Source organism: Nicotiana attenuata, unplaced genomic scaffold, assembly GCF_001879085.1.
Source record: "Nicotiana attenuata strain UT unplaced genomic scaffold, NIATTr2, whole genome shotgun sequence".
In the NCBI taxonomy this organism is placed as follows: Eukaryota; Viridiplantae; Streptophyta; class Magnoliopsida; order Solanales; family Solanaceae; genus Nicotiana; species Nicotiana attenuata.
The window spans coordinates 101,101-118,007 of record NW_017671256.1 but is presented as its reverse complement, the minus strand read 5'-3'; the positions used below and the strand labels follow the sequence as shown (position 1 = coordinate 118,007).

The following is a 16,907-nucleotide window of genomic DNA, read 5'->3' as shown; positions in this document are numbered from 1 at the left end:
CTTTCTTCCACATTTTGCATTTTTGCCTTTGAGGCTTTGTCAACTTTCTTTCCAAATTTTGTTTTTCTTGAAATATTGACAACTTCTTTGTCTCATTTTCACATTATGTCCTTTTTTTTGAGGATTATCTGCACTTTGTAGATTCTTTGGGCTTCCATTCTTCATCTTCGGTTGGATCAAATGAGAGTTTTACCTCTCATTTTAACCCTTAAAATCTCAAGTCCAATTGCATCATAAATGAAACAATATTTATCTTCAAAGGATACTTTAAATCCTTTTTCCATTAGTTGTCCAACACTTAATAAATTTTGATCAATATCAGGAACATAAAGAACATCTGAAATTTTCTTAGTACCTGACTTTGTTGGGATTGCAACAGTTCCTTTTCCCTTAGAAAGAATATAATCACCATTCCCAATTCTGACTTTCTTATTTCCCATAGACGTAAACTCTTTGAAAAGATTTCTGTCATATGTCATGTGGTTTGTACAACTACTATCAATCAACCAAAAATCAGATTTTTTTATTGAAAGAATAGTTGCCACAAACAAGTGATCTTCTTCTTCTTCATTGGCGACTTGGGCATCTACTTCATGCTTTTGATATTTGCCTTTGCAAATTACAGCTTCATGACCAAGTTGGTTGCAAATTTTGCACTTTGCATCTGGCCTCTTCCAACATTTGAACTGTGGATGATCTTTTTTGCCACAGTGCTGACAAGGTGGGTAATTTTTCTTTGCATTATTACCCTTGCTTTGAGTTCTGTGGTTGGCTGCCAAGGCTCCTTCAACCATACCATCTTGCCTCATAAGCCTCCTTTGCTCTTATGCCTGCAATGTATTTAACAATTCTGCCAAGGTAATCTTGGATAGATCCTTTTAAGGTAGTTATGGATACTTCATATTTTTCAGGCACCGTAACAAGAATTTTTTCAACAATTCTTGAATCTCTAAATTTAGTGCCAAGCAACCTTACCTTGTTAACAATGCCAAGCAACCAATCTGAGTATTCTTTGACGGTCTCAGATTCTTTTATTTTCTGCAACTCGAATTCCCTTATTAAATTCAGCACCTTCATGCCTCGAATTTTTTCATCTCCTGTATATTCTCCCTTGAGATAATCCCATATTTCTTTTGCTGATTTGAGAGCCATAACTCTCGTGAAAATTGTTGCAGACACACCAGCAAACACAGTTGCTTTCGCCTTTGATTTTCTGATTTTCTTTTCCTTGTGACTCTTGATCTGGGCCACCGTGGGATTGTTAGGCAGCGGAAGAACATCATAATCCTCTTCCATGGCCTCCCAAAGATCTAAAGCCTCCAAGTAAGTCTCCATTCTCACTGCCCACAGTTGGTAATTTTCACCATCAAAGACTGGAGGAGCCAATTGAGAAAAACTCATTTCAGTCTCCATCTCACTCAAGAAAAAGATTATACTTAGGTCTCTTAAGAAGATGGCTCTTGATACCAATTGTTGTTTCTTGATAAAAGAAATTAAGGGAAATAACTGGGAAGATGATAAGAAAATAAAAAGAGTATACTGGAATAGATGTAAAAGGAACTGAAGCTGAAAATTCTATTTAATTTTACTGCATTTGGACTACAATTTATAAGAGAAATACTAATTTAAAAGACCTAAAAATCAGCACAAAATCTGCTGAAAATAACAAACTCTTAGAGACTAGTTCACTCCTAAAGACTAGTTCAAAATTATTTCAAATTCAAACTAAATTACTGCAGTAAATAACTCTTAAGCTGAAACAGTAAAATAATTTTACTATTTTCAGCTTCTAAAGCATATTTCTAACAATCTTTATATTTTATTTTAAATAGTATGGGTTCAGAATGTAATATTTACTAATTAAGATTTTGATGATCTTTCACATGTATATCTAAGTCGCGTATTAAAGTTATAGATTCAGTTGAACTCGTAGCCCGCAAGTTACATCCGCCTCTGGACTCAATTGTTGCTTTTAACCAAGGAAAGTATCAAGGGGATCGGACTGGACAAAAGCCATTGGTTTTGAATTTTGGTAAATGGTAACTCCTTGAGTCTTCTCTCTCCGTAAGTTTCAATAGTAGTATCCAGGTTGCTTTAGTATACTAAATTCAACTTCTTGCATTGAGCAAGTGGATATTGGTTCTAAAGGATTTACCAATCTAAAAACACTTAATTCACCCCCCCCCCCCCCCCCTCTTTTGTAGTTGATTGTCACTGATATATGTTTTAAGCCTCTGAATTCCCTAACGCAAATTACTCGGATATAAGTTTATCAGTAAGAACCTCAAATGGAGAAACAATCCGGAAGTGTGCAATATACAGAGATTCATAAAGGCAATTATAAGATACAATTTCGATCAGCAACGCCAGTCTTTTTACATACAAGCTTTTGTTTGTAATATATTTAAATTGTATATACAGAGTGTATAAGAACACTAGGCACACCACATAAATTATGAACATTGTGACCAACAATGGTCTTTAGAGAATAACTAATTAAACTTCTGATAATTTAAGCAGTTGGATAAGAAGCTTGCATAGCAATTCCACAAAGTCCTTCTTTAGCATCGATGTTTCTTTGCATTCTAGTGTAACCTTTCTCGCCCCAACTAGTTCCCCACGAGTTCTTCACTAACCAATAATCCGTACCATCACTAGTTTTACCATATCCAATTGTTGTGACACCATGATCTAACTCAGTTCCACATTCTCCAGTAAAAACATCCGCTAGAATAGAACTGAAAATCTGGTCCACTAGCATCAATTGCGACAGATACAGGTTGGTGAGCTACAGCTTTCAGTAGAGCAGACTCGCTATTGGCTGGGACATCTTCGTAACCAGTAATGTTGGCAGCATGGTTGGATTTCTTTCCCGTTTTGGGTTCCCTCGTATGGGTAATTGGATTCAGTTGTAAGCCCATGGTTCTTGATGATAAACTGGAATGCATTATCCATGAGACCTCCTTGACAACCCATATTCCAACTCGTGTCGCAATGCTCATATAAGGAAATCAATGTGGTGCTGTCATATTTTCGTACCCTCTTTCCTCCAATCCATGGTAGTTGGTACAGTCACATTTTCATACTTGAATGATGTGGATTCAGACGATTGAGAAGGCATTTTGTACCTGTTGTGAGTTGCTCTGAATTCCTCGTTTGTCAAATTAGCAACTTCATTTATAACGCCCATCTTGTAAGGCCGAATCCCAGCCTTGTTGGTGGAATCAATCTACTCAGCATTGTCCTTGAATATTTTGAATCTTCTTGCTTTCTCTACATCGTCTTTGTACTCGCGCCAACAGCGAACACTGCTCGTGTTTTTGGACAATTGAGGCTTTATACAAGCAGTGAGATGTGGCTTGAGAAGCCTGCATTACAACACACGTAGAGCTAAGCTTCCAACTGAATGTCAAGACCATTTTTTGCTACCTGAATCTTTCTAGTGATATTAATATTTTATGTTTGAATGTTGATGAAATCTTGAGAAGGTGTAAGGAATTTATACCAATGAAGATGTTGTTCTGTTAGCATTTTCACATGATTATTAATTCCCTGGAAAATTTGGTATGTTATGTATGACTGTAACAACGAAGATATATAGATTCCGTATAGGCTGCTCTGATGCCTTTAAATAACATATCCTAACATTTGTAACTTCCTGAAATATTTTCTTATCACAATCTTGGGATATAGGCATAAATGAAGTTCCTTGAACACTATGTTTTCCATTTGTAAATCACAAATCACCTCTCTTTTGGCCATTAATGTGACACGGAAAAGAAAACAAAATAGGATAAAAATAACTAATGTTACAAACTCTTAAGGTTACTGTCATCCTCTTTCTTTTATTTCCTTGCAATCATCCTCGGCATTCTTACTGCATCTTGTGACTTGAATCTTATGTAATTTAGTGATTACTGTGTAGAAATTCATAGTCTTTCCTAACTTTTTCTAAGTTCTAAACTTTATTTCTTTGGCAAATACGTAGAAAGAATCGTGTCTTTCCATACATAGCTACATGAATAAACACAAAAACTGTAAAAAACATAACTTGAAAATTTTAATCCTTGAAATTAGTCTTACCAATATTGATTAATTATTACTATACATAAAATACCATTTTATACTGTTAGGTCAGGATTGTATTGGGAAAAAAAGCTGAATTTAAATATTGAAGATGACGTGTCATGACACGTGGACCGGTCAAATAGTCAAAGCATGGTAATCAGTTAGAAGGCACGAGCAACAACAGATGCGGGAGAGAAGATATTTAAAGGCACGAGCTATTATTCAGATGAAAGGAGACTCGTACCTGTTCGAATCATTTAAAGCTCGAAGATCAGAAGGAATTGAAGATATGAATCTGATAGCGTAAAAGAGTCCAAATTCAACATTAAATGCCAAATACGTTAGAGAATTTGTATTTAACAAGAATGATTGAGTAACGTTTCTTTTAATGTCATTTATTGCTCATAATTGCCTCATTAAGACAAAGGCATTACACTTTCTCTTAGAATTAACTATAAAAGGAGAAAGTCACAACATCTGTAGGACACAAAATATCATTGAGTTTACATTGAAATACAAACTTATTTACTGCTTTATTATTCTCCTAAATTCTTTATTCTTTTCGTCTCCTGATTATCAGTAACCCGATTTTTTCTCTTAATTTCTAGTTTTAACTGAAATTCTATTTTTTGGTTAAACAAATTGGTTCCGTTACCGGGAATCTGATAATCAAGCATATATAAATCTAATTTTCCTGATTGCGTCAATCATGTCAAACAACAATGACAACACTCAACGAAACCCAGAAATTCAGACAATCCAACAACTTCAGGAAGATTCCCCGCAAGGCTCTCCACAAGGTTCTCCACGAGGCCCCCCACGACGATCTCGTGAAGGCACTCCTGATGGATCTTATACGGATGGACAGGCTCAATTTGAAAGCATTGAAACCATGAATGAGGCTCTGCAAAAACTTATCGCTGCTCAAGTTAATAACGCTCTCCAAGCTTTTATTCGTCAATTGCCTGCTGTTCCACCTACATCTGCTCCAAACAACAACACTTTGGAAAATCCTCGTTCAAGATTGTTTAATTCTGGCACCGGTGGAACCCCTAGTGAAACACAAGAGAGAGACCCAGGTAATCCAGTTAATTCTGATTTACAAAGTTTGTACTAACAGAAACAGCTTAAGGAGCAAAATGAACGCATAGAGCAAATACCTGGAGTACCGCCCGTGATCAAGGGCGTGGATATAGATAAATATTCCCAACAACCATGGAAGCCAAGTGTTGCTCCCCTTCCAATTCCAAAGAAGTTTAAAATGCCTGATATTCCAAAGTATGATGGTACATCAGACCCACGAGATCACGTTACTGCATTCACAACAGGTGTCAAGGGCAATGATTTGACTAAGCAAGAAATTGAATCGGTCTTGGTCAAAAAATTCGGTGAAACACTCACTAAAGGAGCCCTAACATGGTATTCTCGTTTACCTGAAAATTCTATAAATTCGTTTGTTGAGCTTGCAGATTTATTTATCAAAGCACACTCGGGAGCTCAAAAAGTTGAAAAGCGAATGGAAGATATCTTCAAAATCAAGCAAGGAGACTCAGAGTTGCTTAGAGAGTTCGTAGATAGATTTCAACGGGAAAGAATGACGCTGCCACGAGTACCTGACAATTGGGCAGCCATAGCCTTTGCTAGTAATTTAAATGAGAAGAGTTCAGAAGCCACGAGGCGACTCAAAGAAAGCCTTCGAGAATTCCCAGCAACAACGTGGAATGATGTCTACAACAGATACAGCACAAAGATGAGGATTGAAGAAGACATTATTTTACGACATAAAACAGAAGAAAAGGTACATTCAAAGCGTGTGGAAAATGAAAAGAGATCCGGTAAAAACAGGTACGAGCCATACATGGGACCTGCGGGAAAGGACTCACGGTCAAGACAAGATAATCAAAGGTACGATCACAGACCTAGGAACAAGGAATCAGGCTCCTCATCAAGGTTTGGGAACGATCGAAACACACGCGGGTCACGAGATGATGATGGAAGTTTGAAGGCAAGATTTGGTGGATATAATTTCAATGTCACTACCTCCGAGCTCGTAGCTGTTTTGAGGAGCATGGGAGATAAGGTACGGTGGCCGAAAGAGATGCGGTCAAATCCAAATAAGCGCAATCCAGATCATTGGTGCGAATTTCACAATGATCACGGGCATAAGACTTCAGAATGTAGATTCTTGCAAAGTGAAGTGGACCATCTATTGAAACAAGGGTATCTCACTGAGTTATTTAGTGAGAAAGGTAAGCAAGCCTACATGAAAAATAGGCAAGAACCACCAAAGCCCCCATCACCCAAGAGAACCGTGAATGTTATAAGTGGGGGAGAGGATATTTATGGAGTAACATATACGGCTTCAAATAAAGTTTCCAAAGTAACAATCACGCACGGGAAGCGAGTGCGACAGACCTTAGAAGATGAAAGTATCACTTTTGATGATGCAGATACAGAAGGAGTGATCACCCCCCACAACGATGCATTGGTAATATCTTTACTTGTACATGACACATATAAAACGTGTTTTGATTGATCCAGGAAGTTCCGTAAATATTATACTACTAAGGGTATTACGTGAAATGCAAGCTGAAGACAAAATGATACTGAAGGCGCATACCTTGTCCGGGTTCTATAATTCAAGTGTAGTAACAAAAGGAGAGGTAGTTCTAACAACTTTTGCTGCAGGTGTTGTTAAAGAAACTAAATTTCAGATAGTAGATATGGAAATGGCTTATAATATGATCATGGGGAGACCTTGGATCCATGATATGGATGCTGTCCCATCAACTCTACATCAAGTTATTAAATTCCCATCTCCATGGGGAATATGCCAAATCAGAGGTGATCAACAAACTTCTAGGAGCATCAATTCCGTTGCAGATTCAATTGTTAATGGTGGAGACAAATAGCAATTACAGAATTTAGGTGAGGGTAACATGGAAACAACCTCATCTGAGCAAAAGCAAACAGATCTGGTTTCAAGACCTGATACCATTCAAGAACTGGAGGAGAATGATAACATCAAAACAACGATAGAAGAGCTAGAGGCCGTGGTGTTATTTATACATTGGCCCGAGAGAAAAGTGTACATAAGAGCTAATCTTAGCCCGGAGGTAAAACGTAAGTTAATTGAATTTTTAAAAGCTAATGCAGACTGTTTTGCTTGGTCCCATACAGACATGACAGGTATACCACCGGAGGTGATGACTCATAAACTAAATGAAGATCCATCATATCCTCCCGTCAAGCAAAAGAAAAGAAAACAAGGAACTTTCAAAAATAAGGTGATTCAAGAGGAAGTTCAAAAGTTGCTAAAAATTGGTTCAATTCGTGAGGTAAAATATCCTAACTGGTTAGCTAATACTGTTGTGGTTCCTAAAAAGAACGGTAAGTGGCGAGTCTGTGTAGATTACACCTGTCTAAAAGATTCCTTTCCTTTGCCCCACATAGATCAGTTAATTGATGCTACTGCAGGGCATGAACTATTAAGTTTTTTAGATGCATATTCAGGCTATAATCAAATCAAGATGGATCCAGGTGATGGAGAAAAAACTTCTTTTATAACAGACAGGGGGACTTATTGTTACAAGGTAATGCCTTTCGGTCTTAAGAATGCAGGTGCAACGTATCAAAGGTTGGTCACCCCAAATGTTTCAAGAACATTTAGGTAAAACTATGGAAGTATATATAGATGATATGCTAGTTACAACTCAACATTCAGAAGATCATATATCGCACCTATCTGATACGTTTAAAATTTTACGAAAATATAATATGAAGTTGAATCCAGAGAAATGTGCATTTGGAGTGGCATCAGGAAAATTTTTAGGTTTTCTTGTTTCTAACTGTGGAATTGAAGTGAATCCTGCACAGATTAAGGCCATTGAAGAAATTCCAGATGTACTTACGAGTAAAAAAGAAGTTCAAAGACTAACTGAGAGAATTGCAGCTCTGGGGAGATTCATTTCCAAGTCTTCAGAAAAATGCTTCAAATTTTTCTCAGCTTTAAAGAAACAGGATCATTTTGAATGGAACGAAGATTGTCAGCAAGCACTCAAGAATCTGAAAGTATATTTGTCAAATCCACCGTTGTTGGCGAAACCAAAGGTAGGAGAGAAGTTACTCATCTATCTTGCCGTGTCAGAAGTTGCGGTAAGTGCTGTTTTAGTCCGGGAGGATCAAGGTAAGCAATCTCCTATCTATTATGTAAGCAAGTCTTTGCTAGATGCAGAAACACGGTACCCGCAACTAGAAAAATTAGCGCTTGCTTTGATTATGGCATCTAGAAAATTAAGACCTTACTTCCAATGTCATCCCATTGCTGTGGTTACTGCTTTTCCATTACGAAACATTTTGCATAAACATGAATTATCAGGTAGATTAGCGAAATGGGCTATAGAATTAAGTGAGTGCGACATCACTTATCAACCTAGGACTGCTATAAAATCTCAGGTATTAGCTGATTTCAATCAGGGGATGCAATTAGAAGCTGAAAAAGAATTACACGTTTTTAATGGTGCAAACCCGGGGACTTGGATTTTATTCACTGACGGTTCATCTAACGTAAAAGGCGCAGGTTTAGGAATAGTTCTTGTACCACCCACGGGTGAAACTATTAGACAAGCTATAAAGTGTCATTCGATAACTAACAATGAAGCAGAGTATGAAGCTGTCATTGCAGGTTTAGAACTGGCACGAGAACTTGGCATATCACAGATTATAATCAAGAGCGATTCTCAACTTGTGGTTAATCAAATACTGGGGACTTATACAGCCAGGGAAACTCGAATGTAAGAATATCTTGAAAAGGTACGAGAGCTAATAAAACAATTCCAAACTTGGAAGGTAATGCAGATCCCAAGAGACGAGAATGCAGAAGCAGATGCTTTGTCTAACTTCGCGTCTGCAGCAGACGTAACAAATGATGCAAATGCTTCAGTCATACATCTATTTCATTCCGTTCTCGAACCTGATAAGAATGAGGTAAATTTTAATCATTTAACATGGGATTGGAGAAACGAAATTGTTGCTTTTTTACAGCATGGAACCGTGCCTATTGACAAAACAAAGGCTCATGCACTTCGAAAAGAAAGCTGCTCGTTATTGTTTGCATCAAGGGAATCTTTATCGAAAGATGTTCGGTGGACCATTAGCAAGGTGTCTCGGACCTTCTCAAACAGAATATGTGATGAGGGAAATACATGAAGGACATTGCGGAAGTCACGCTGGTGGGAGGTCGCTAGTAAAAACATTGACTCGAGCAGGATATTATTGGCCCAAGATGGAAGAAGAAGCTAACGATTTCGTGTCTAAATGTGATAAATGTCAAAGATACGGCAATAATATGCATAGACCAGCTGAGTTACTCCACCCTGTCATAGCTCCGTGGCCCTTTATGAAATGGGGAATGGATATCGTAGGTCCATTGCCACAAGCAAAAGGTCAGGTAAAGTTTCTACTTGTGCTTACAGATTACTTCACTAAATGGGTAGAAGCAGGGGCATTTAAACAGGTGCGGGAGAAAGAAGTTAAAGACTTCATTTGGAGAAACATAATATGCCGTTTTGGGGTACCAAAGGAAATCGTGTGTGATAATGGACCACAATTCATAGGAGCCCAAATCACAGAATTTCTTCAAAGTTGGCAGATTAAAAGGATAACATCTACACCATATCATCCAGTGGGGAATGGACAAGCGGAATCCACGAATAAGGTTATCATCAACAACTTGAAGAAGAGGTTGCAGGATTCGAAAGGTAATTGGCCCGAGGTATTACCTGGGGTATTATGGGCTTATCGTACAACGACAAAAACAAGCACGGGAGAAACACCATTTTCAATAGTTTATGGTGCGGAGGCTTTGATTCCAGTAGAAATAGGAGAACCAAGCACATGGTACGTTCAAACAACGGAAGAATCAAATGATGAGGAGATGCGGGTGAATCTTGATTTGTTAGAGGGAAGAAGAGAAGCGGCACTAATAAGAATGGCAACACAAAAACAAGTAATTGAACAATATTATAACAGGAAAGCACGACTCAGATTCTTTAAAATTGGGGACTTCGTGCTTAAAAAGGTGTTCCAGTCTACAAAGGCTGCTAATTCAGGAAAGCTGAGTCCAACATGGGAAGGACCTTACAGAGTTCGAGATATTGCATGAAAAGGAGCATACGAGTTGGAAACAATGGACGGGAAGGTGCTTCCTTCCCATTGGAATGCAGTCCATCTAAAAAGATACTACTTTTGATAAAAAAAAAAGTATCCACGGTCAGGTATCTCTATGTTAAGATTCATTTTTTAATCATTAATAATTTTACTAACGATTTTAGATGCTAGGCAAAACCCTAACTCGTGCCAAATGATGAGTCACGACCTGTACGGAAAAATGGAATATTCTTAAATTCCCAGCCCAGGGTTACAATTAATCTGATGGAAATACACACGGGTTAGGCAGTCTTCATCTCTAATCGCACCTCCGAGTCCCGCAAATTTTTCTGTTTCAGGAAAAGGACCAAATTAAGAGGAAAAACAAGTGCTCGAGGCTTCATACCTCGCCACCAAACACTTGGGGGGCTGTATAATGGACACAGAACAGATACGTGCGGAAAATAGATGCGTAAATCAAGAGACAAGTGTCGAGCAGAGGTTATGGAATCCAAGCATAAGCATACATCATACTATTCTTTACCATGAGAACAATAGAGTCACCTCTCAAACCCTTCCTAATACATGAAGATGGGGTCAAGACTATGTACTAAAACGGGTTATAAAGAAAAACCTCGTATTTATTGTTCTTCTTTTATACAAATCTGTTACAAGGAAAACAGTTGCGAGAAAGTTATAGATGTACTTTAATACATGTAATACTCAAAAGTTTGTTCAAGTTCATGAATAAAAACTTGTCAAAGTTGTAGCATACAAAACATGTGTATTCCTATTTCTTTCATCGTATTATAACACCATTATGAAGTTGAGACGTCTTCTTCATTAAGTGTCGATATATATATAAAAGGGCCCTCTTTTATAAACCTTATGTTAATAACTCATGAGAAGAATCATAAAGCAATTTCAAAGGATAAAATTGCTAAACTATTCTATAAGTCCTAAATAAAAGGCAAGAATAGAACATATTGAAGTACCAAGAAAACTTCTTAAAAAAGACTAAGTAAAACTTAGTCAAATGTTTTTACAAAGTGCCCCATTATGATAACTGGGGACTTAACCAAAAATCCCTTAAAAAGGTCAAGGGATAAAACCACCAATTAATAAAAAAAAGGGGCAACAAAGGAGTAAAATATTCAACTTGTCACTGAAGGGGTTGGAACTTCTGAAGTTGCAATGTTGATCTCACTTTCAGAAGCAGCTGCAGGCACGATAGCAATTTCTGAGAAAGTAGCGGCAGTTGGGCTTGAAGTGTTAAAGTCACCGAGGGAAGCAAGAGTCACGGGTACTTCAGCTTCCACGGACTGTATCAGTAAAGTTTCACCCTCGGGAGCTAGAATTGTAACATTTTCAACTTCAACAGAAGCGGCTCCTTCATTTAAAGGTTCCTCAGGCACGGGAGTTTCATCTACTGGTGAAGGAAAGTCAAGGGGTTGTTGAGTCATTGCAATGGTTTTCAAAACTTTAGCCAATTCTGATTCTAAATCAAAGTTTTCTTGACTGGCTTCAGTTAAGGCATCACGGCGGGAGTTTAAAAAGGCCCATCTCACCACTGTGTTAAAATTCTCCTCAAGAAGCTCATAATCCTTTTCCCACGAGGCAAGATCATTTTTTAACATTTGATTTTCAGCCAAAGTGGAATCAAGGGTAGCTTCAAGGGAAGCACGAGAATTCTCTAAGGCACGAACCTTATCAGAGAAAATTTGCAAGTCAGCCTGAGCCTGAGACAAGTTTTGAACTAGCTCTCCCGCGTACTCCTCTTTTTTGCTCAACAATACCTTCAGCTCTCTGATTTCTTCACTTGATTTAGATAACTGTTCTGAAAAAGAAGACTCGAGACGCTCTCTTTCTTTCTCAGCTTGACTCGAAGAAGCTTTTACAATCGCAAGCTCTGAAGTTAATGCCCTCACCTGCTGTTCCAGGTTATTCTTACTCTCTTGTAAATCCTCTATTGTTATTTGGGCACTATCAAATTGGCTCTTCCAGTTAGCTGCTTCCAACTGAGAGTCACGAGCTTCCTTCTCTGAATCAAGAACAGCCTTTTCAGAGTCACGTGCCACCTTCTCTAGTAAGGAAATTCTGTTCATCAACTCTGTACCGATAAGGTTGGCCTGAAAACGATAAGGAAAGAAAAATTAGAATTCCGGAAAAATTCTGGTAAAAGTAAAGAAAGAAGGGTCATACCTTCAAAGTGGAATGAACTATGTCGTTCATCAGAGTCAGGCAACTGTGACTGTCCATTTTCTTTTTCTCAATATCCCCAATTAAGGGTTCAAGCCAAACATCTGCTCCGCCAGACTTCCTTAAAAGACTGCTATTAGCAGGAACCTTAAGTGTTACACTCCTCATAGCTATGCTTTTACTACTAGAACCCTCTTCTACATAATGAGTAGAAGAAGGGGGAACTATGGAAGGAGGAACGGTAGAAGAAGTGAAAATAGTAGTAGTCGAAGGAGTCGAAGCAGGTAAGGGAGCAGAAATTGACAAAGTTGGTAAGAAAACACTTGAGGTTGGAGGAGGAACAGAAAGAACAGAAACGGAAGATGAGAGAGGGACTTCATCTAAAACCGGACCTAATCCACCACTTTCGAAGCCCTCAATAAAGAGGCGATGAGTGTATTCAGGGGTGTCCCTTGGAATGGTCTCTTCATCAGAGGTAATGGTGACGAGATCGGAGATACGAGCAGGAGAGATCTCAGTTTCATCCTCAGAAACAATGCGCCTCCTAGTTCTAGGNAAAAAATTCCAAAACATGGAAGGTAATGCAGATCCCAAGAGACGAGAATGCAGAAGCAGATGCTTTATCTAATCTCGCGTCCGCAGCAGACGTAGCAAATGATGCAAATGCTTCAGTCGTACATCTATTTCATTCCGTCCTCGAACCTGATAAGAATGAGGTAAATTTTAATCATTTAACATGGGATTGGAGAAACGAAATTGTTGCTTTTTTACAGCATGGAACCGTGCCTATTGACAAAACAAAAGCTCATGCACTTCGCAAGAAAGCTGCTCGTTATTGTTTGCATCAACGGAATCTTTATCGAAAGATGTTCGATGGACCATTAGCAAGGTGTCTTGGACCTTCTCAAACAGAGTACGTGATGAGGGAAATACATGAAGGACATTGCGGAAGTCACGCTGGTGGAAGGTCGCTAGTAAAAATATTGATTCGAGCGGGGTATTATTGGCCCAAGATGGAAGAAGAAGCGAACTATTTTGTGTCTAAATGTGATAAATGTCAAAGATACGGCAACAATATGCATAGACCAGCTGAGTTACTCCACCCTGTCATAGCTCCGTGGCCCTTTATGAAATGGGGAATGGATATCGTAGGTCCCTTGCCCCAAGCAAAAGGTCAGGTAAAGTTTCTACTTGTGCTTACAGATTACTTCACTAAATGGGTAGAAGCAGGGGCATTTAAACAGGTGCGGGAGAAAGAAGTTAAAGACTTCATTTGGAGAAACATAATATGCCGTTTTGGGGTACCAAAGGAAATCGTGTGTGATAATGGACCACAGTTCATAGGAGCCCAAATCACAGAATTTTTTCAAAGTTGGCAAATTAAAAGGATAACATCCACACCATATCATCCAGTGGGGAATGGACAAGCGGAATCCACGAACAAGGTCATTATCAACAACTTGAAGAAAAGGTTACAAGATTCAAAAGGTAATTGGCCTGAGGTATTACCCGGAGTATTATGGGCTTATCGTACAACGACAAAAACAAGCACGGGGGAAACACCATTTTCAATGGTTTATGGTGCGGAGGCTTTGATTCCAGTAGAAATAGGAGAACCAAGCACACGGTACGATCAAACAACGGAAGAATCAAATGATGAGGAGATGCGGGTGAATCTTGATTTGTTAGAGGGAAGAAGAGAAGCGACACTAATAAGAATGGCAGCACAAAAGCAAGTAATTGAACGATATTATAACAGGAAAGCACGACTCAGATTCTTTAAAATTGGGGACTTCGTGCTTAAAAAGGTGTTCCAGTCTACAAAGGCTACTAATTCAGGAAAGCTGAGTCCAACATGGGAAGGACCTTACAAAGTTCGAGATATTGCAGGAAAAGGAGCATACGAGTTGGAAACAATGGACGGGAAGGTGCACAATGGACGGGAAGGTGCTTCCTTCACATTGGAATGCAGTCCATCTAAAAAGATACTACTTTTGATAAAAAAAAGTATCCACGGTCAGGTATCTCTATGTTAAGATTCATTTTTTAATCATTAATAATTTTACTAACGATTTTAGATGCTAGGCAAAAACCCTAACTCGTGCCAAATGATGAGTCATGACCTGTACGGCAAAATGGAATATTCTTAAATTCCCAGCCCAGGGTTATAATTGATCTGATGGAAATACACACGGGTTAGGCAGTCTTCATCTCTAATCGCACCTCCGAGTCCCGCAAATTTTTCTGTTTCAAGAAAAGGACCAAATTAAGAGAAAAAACAAGTGTTCGAGGCTTCATACTTCACCGCTCAAACACTTGGGGGACTGTATAATAGACACAGAACAGATACGTGCGGAAAATAGATGCGTAAATCAAGAGACAAGTGTCGAGCAGAGGTTATGGAATCCAAGCATAAGCATACATCATAGTATTCTTTACCATGAGAACAATAGAGTCACCTCTCAAACCCTTCCTAATACATGAAGATGGGGTCAAGACTATGTACTAAAACGGGTTATAAAGAAAAACCTCGTATTTATTGTTCTTCTTTTATATAAATCTGTTACAAGGAAAACAGTTGCGAGGAAGTTATAGATGTACTTTAATACATGTAATACTCAAAAGTTTGTTCAAGTTCATGAATAAAAACTTGTCAAAGTTGTAGCATACAAAACATGTGTATTCCTATTTCTTTCATCGTATTATAACACCATTATGAAGTTGAGACGTCTTCTTCATTAAGTGTCGATATATATATATATAAAAGGGCCCTCTTTTATAAACCTCATGTTAATAACTCATGAGAAGAATCATAAAGCAATTTCAAAGGATAAAATTGCTAAACTATTCTATAAGTCCTAAATAGATAAGAAAAAGGCAAGAATAGAACATATTGAAGTACCAAGAAAACTTCTTAAAAAAGACTAAGTAAAACTTAGTCAAATGTTTTTACAAAGTGCCCCATTATGATAACTGGGGACTTAACCAAAAAATCTCTTAAAAAGGTCAAGGGATAAAACCACCAATTAATAAAAAAAAAAGGGCAACAAAGGAGTAAAATATTCAACTTGTCACTGAAGGGGTTGGAACTTCTGAAGTTGCAATGTCGATCTCACTTTCAGAAGCAGCTGCAGGCACGATAGCAATTTCTGAGGAAGTAGCGGCAGTTGGGCTTGAAGTGTTAAAGTCACCGAGGGAAGCAAGAGTCACGGGTACTTCAGCTTCCACGGACTGTATCAGTGAAGTTTCACCCTCGGGAGCTGAATTGTAACATTTTCAACTTCAACAGAAGCGGCTCTTTCATTTAAAGGTTCCTCAGCCACGGGAGTTTTATCTACTGGTGAAGGAAAGTCAAGGGGTTGTTGAGTCATTGCAATGATTTTCAAAACTTTAGCCAATTCTGATTCTAAATCAAAGTTTTCTTGACTGGCTTCAGTTAAGGCATCACGGCGGGAGTTTAAAAAGGCCCAGCTCACCTCTGTGTTAAAATTCTCCTCAAGAAGCTCATAATCCTTTTCCCACGAGGCAAGATCATTTTTTAACATTTGATTTTCAGCCAAAGTGGAATCAAGGGTAGCTTCAAGGGAAGCACGAGAATTCTCTAAGGCACGAACCTTATCAGAGAAAATTTGCAAGTCAGCCTGAGCCTGAGACAAGTTTTGAACTAGCTCTCCCGCGTACTCCTCCTTTTTTGCTCAACAATACCTTCAGCTCTCTGATTTCTTCACTTGATTTAGATAACTGTTCTGAAAAAGAAGACTCGAGACGCTCTCTTTCTTTCTCAGCTTGACTCGAAGAAGCTTTTACAATCGCAAGCTCTGAAGTTAATGCCCTCACCTGCTGTTCCAGGTTATTCTTACTCTTGTGTAAATTCTCTATTGTTATTTGGGCACTATCAAATTGGCTCTTCCAGTTAGCTGCTTCCAACTCAGAGTCACGTGCCACCTTCTCTAGTAAGGAAATTCTGTTCATCAACTCTGTAATAAGGTTGGCTTGAAAACGATAAGGAAAGAAAAATTAGAATTCCGGAAAAATTCTGGTAAAAATAAAGAAAGAAGGGTCATACCTTCAAAGTGGAATGAACTATGTCGTTCATCAGAGTCAGGCAACTGTGACTGTCCATTTTCTTTTTCTCAATATCCCCAATTAAGGGTTCAAGCCAAACATCTGCTCCGCCAGACTTCCTTAAAAGACTACTATTAGTAGGAACCTTAAGTGTTACACTCCTCATAGCTATGCTTTTACTACTAGAACCCTCTTCTACATAATGAGTAGAAGAAGGGGGAACTATAGAAGGAGGAACGGTAGAAGAGGTGAAAATAGTAGTAGTCGAAGGAGTCGAAGCAGGTAAGGGAGCAGAAATTGACAAAGTTGGTAAGAAAACACTTGAGGTTGGAGGAGGAACAAAAAGAACAGAAACGGAAGATGAGAGAGGGACTTCATCTAAAACCGGACTTAACCCACCACTTTCAAGCCCTCAATAAAGAGGCGAT

General features: G+C 38.5%; 1 protein-coding gene and 1 pseudogene across 1 annotated transcript; both read right to left on the bottom strand.

Annotated features, from left to right (window-relative positions):
• Nucleotides 1-786: 786 nt before the first annotated feature.
• On the bottom strand, nt 787-1,413 carry LOC109207088. The gene has a single exon (XM_019369972.1). The coding sequence runs from the start codon at nt 1,411-1,413 to the stop codon at nt 787-789; it is 627 nt and encodes a 208-aa protein (XP_019225517.1).
• Nucleotides 1,414-2,512: 1,099 nt separating this feature from the next.
• Nucleotides 2,513-9,014, bottom strand: LOC109207087 (annotated as a pseudogene).
• Between the last annotated feature and the right edge of the window lie 7,893 nt (nt 9,015-16,907).

Coding starts and splice junctions, on each gene's coding strand:
- LOC109207088 (XM_019369972.1), bottom strand. CDS start 1,413: ATGGAGACTGAAATGAGTTTTTCTCAATTGGCTCCTCCAGTCTTTGAT.